The 3,139-nt window shown below is 36.0% G+C and overlaps 1 protein-coding gene across 1 annotated transcript; it reads left to right on the forward strand.

Moving 5' to 3' along the window:
- The first annotated feature begins 506 nt into the window (after window positions 1-506).
- Window positions 507-1,876, forward strand: LOC149169489 (uncharacterized). Its single transcript, XM_089425223.1, has 3 exons — window positions 507-639; window positions 734-863; window positions 1,126-1,876. The coding sequence occupies exons 1-3, from the start codon at window positions 507-509 to the stop codon at window positions 1,874-1,876; spliced, it is 1,014 nt and encodes a 337-aa protein (XP_089281349.1).
- Window positions 1,877-3,139: the final 1,263 nt, after the last annotated feature.

Genomic DNA, 3,139 nt, shown 5'->3' on the forward strand with positions numbered 1-3,139 from the left:
ACATATTGAATCTATGGCAGAGAGCCCCTTGCACATGAACGGAATTAAGTTTATAAGTTCACAAGAAACTCGCAGATTAATGATATTGCACGGTGCGCTTTGTCCAGGATCGTAGTACTCCTTAGCTGCATTAACGGGATTGTCTAGAATCGTCGCTCACTCACTCGCGTTTGCACCAAGCCTATTAAAGGTGATTGGAAAACAGGTTTTTGGTAATGACGTACCAACGAATGATTTTGTCTCATCCACAGAAAATCTACATTGTCGTAGGTTCTCGAAACTATAGAAGAGATTCCGGTCACGTGCTCCTGCTTACTACTTACCATTCTACCGCATTTTTAACAAGGTAGAAGCCACCTGCTGCTCTATATAGTCAAGCCCCAGCGAAATAGACAACCAAGTTTGTTTTTTTTTTCTGTTGCCAGCTGAAAAGATTCTCAGTTGTGGTGTTACAATAGAGCTGAGGAGATTGTCAGCTGTATGCTTACAGAAGAAGAGTATCCAAGATGGTTAGATGTCGTTGCTGCTCGAAAGAAGGCCTCAACCGGGGGACCTGGACGGCCGAGGAGGACATGATTCTGTCTCAATACATTCGGATTCATGGAGATGGCGGATGGACAAAACTCCCTCAGAAAGCAGGTGAATCTTAACATTAAGTTTATAATATAGTGTAATAATGCATTCTTAGATATGAAGTGATAGGCTAAATGAGGGGAGAGAATTTCTTTTGCAGGCCTTAAGCGATCTGGAAAGAGCTGTCGATTACGTTGGCAGAACTATCTTTGTCCTGACATTAGACGTGGAAATATTTCATCCGCTGAGGAGGAGCTCATTATTTTGATGCATCGGCTTCTTGGTAATAGGTATGGTATGTGGCCATTCTTATTTTGATTTCTGATTTCCGGTATCCAGCGGTTATGAAACAGATTCCATTATTGGATGTCAGATTTATAAACAGAATCTACAATTGATCGAGTTAAGAATACCCTTTAGGCACTAAAATTCATTGATTCCCCTCTAATAAACTTTCTAAATATAGCAAAGGTAATTGAGAATTTGAAATATTAACAAAATGATCGAATTTGAAATATTGACAAGCTGTGACGTACGTTACCATGTATGCAGGTGGTCGCTGATAGCAGGGCGACTGCCTGGGCGGACCGGCAACGAAATCAAGAACTACTGGAACACTCAGCTTAGAAAGAAGCTGTCAGTCAACCAATCTCAAGGTAAAACCAGGAAAAATCTCAAAACAAGGTCAAAATTTCCTTCTATCCCACAAAATCAGGTGTTTAAAACCACCCCCACCAGAATAACGACTGAGGTGAAACACTCAGCAATGGCAAGTCCAGACGGACGGAGCAGTTTTGGATGTGGAAATGGTAAAAGTTCGGATCATGCCTTCAAATTGCGCGGTACTAAAGAAGTTATCAGTGCTTCCATGTCAGGATGCAACTTACTTTCGATCGATTCAAACACAGAAGGTAATCTAACTTTTGGGAATTGTGATGTTAATGTTGGTGAAACAGAATTTGGAAACTTTACCTGTTCGATCTCCACTTTAGCGGATCAACGACCGCCAGATTGCAAACATTTAGCGGGAGATGCAGATGTAGTAGGCGAGGGTTTATGTGATCTGAAGGAGCTATCGCCTCCCCACTGGAATCTGCTCTCTTTTCCATCCAGTCCGTGGACAGACTTTGAATTGGAAGAGTTCTGTAAGGGACAAGCTACGTCATTGGGAGCAGGTACGAAAGAGTATGAAGGTATGTGTTCTGACGACGACAGCCTTAAATTCGCCGACGTGCAAGGAAACGAAGAAATCTGCGATAAGATCCAACACGTAGATTGGATTCATGAACTGGATTATATATAATCGAGTTAATGTCTTCATTAACTGGTTTATATATAATCGTGTTAATATTTTCAAAAAGTAAGTGAACCTTGAATTAAGTCTGCTCAGGTCGAAAATGAAGTTAAGTATGATCATGTCGAAAATGAAGTTATGCTTTTGGTAAAGGTTGAAATTATTTGTAATAATGTTTATATATAGGAAGGATTGGGTGGTTGATAGTTAAGATTTTGTTATAGGTAAAATTAGATTGTTAAAGTTTTGTTAAAAGATTTTTTAATAAAATTTTCATTATTTAAAAACGGTTAAATTTTATGATCCCTATTTATATGGTTTATATTTTAATATAATTATGTCTAAATTTTCTATCCCAATTCCAGTGTCTTTGGATTCATTAACTGTATTATATATAATCTAGTTAATGTTTTCAAAAAAAAGTTAACCTTGAATTAAGTATGCTCATATCGAAAATGAAGTTACGCTCTTCTGTAATGGTAGAAACCTGATCCTATCCCAATGGTAATGACAGTTCCAACTTCCCAGCTTTTAGCAATGATTACATTTCTATTTTCGAGCTCGATGGCAAGGCTACTTATTGGATTATTTGGATGGCAAGGCGCGTTCGTTCTACGTTCTTGGAATAATATAATAAATGGTAGAATTATTTGTACGGAAAGCCTTATTCATCCTATGTTATTGGAGTAGTAGAATTGTATGGTTTCAATAGTATAATTGTATGGTAGATCAATTTGACACGGAAATTTGGTAACGAAGGGTTTACACTTTCAAGAATGCACCTTTAAGTCAACCTTTTTAATTTCATAATCTTGAAGCTATCATAATAATTTTTCATATGATCTCGATATTAAATATACAATTGTATGCTTTCAATAGTATAATTGTATTGTAGATCAATCTGACATGGAAATTTGGTAACGAAGGGTTTACACTTTAAAGAATGTACCTTTAAGTTAACCTTTTTAATTTCATAATCTTGAAGCTATCATAATAATTTTTCATATGATCTCGATATTAAATATACAATTGTAGATAATAATTATTGTTATTTTTTTAGCATTTTTTTACTTAATAATTTATTTCATCATGTAATTTTATAATTTAAAATCTATTATACGTTTTGCTTATTAAAACCAATACCAAAATTATAAAGCGTTTATTATACTTTAGGTTTATTGGATCATTTTGATTTAAGTATTGGGGTTTTTCACTGTCATGCCAGGAGTAACTCTAGTTTGGCAGAAAACTGATTCGTTTTATTTCACTAGA

The sequence above is a fragment of the Pinus tabuliformis genome, chromosome 4_2, assembly GCF_031772625.1.
Source record: "Pinus tabuliformis cultivar Carrire ecotype Pingquan chromosome 4_2, CPIR1, whole genome shotgun sequence".
Taxonomy (NCBI): Eukaryota; Viridiplantae; Streptophyta; class Pinopsida; order Pinales; family Pinaceae; genus Pinus; species Pinus tabuliformis.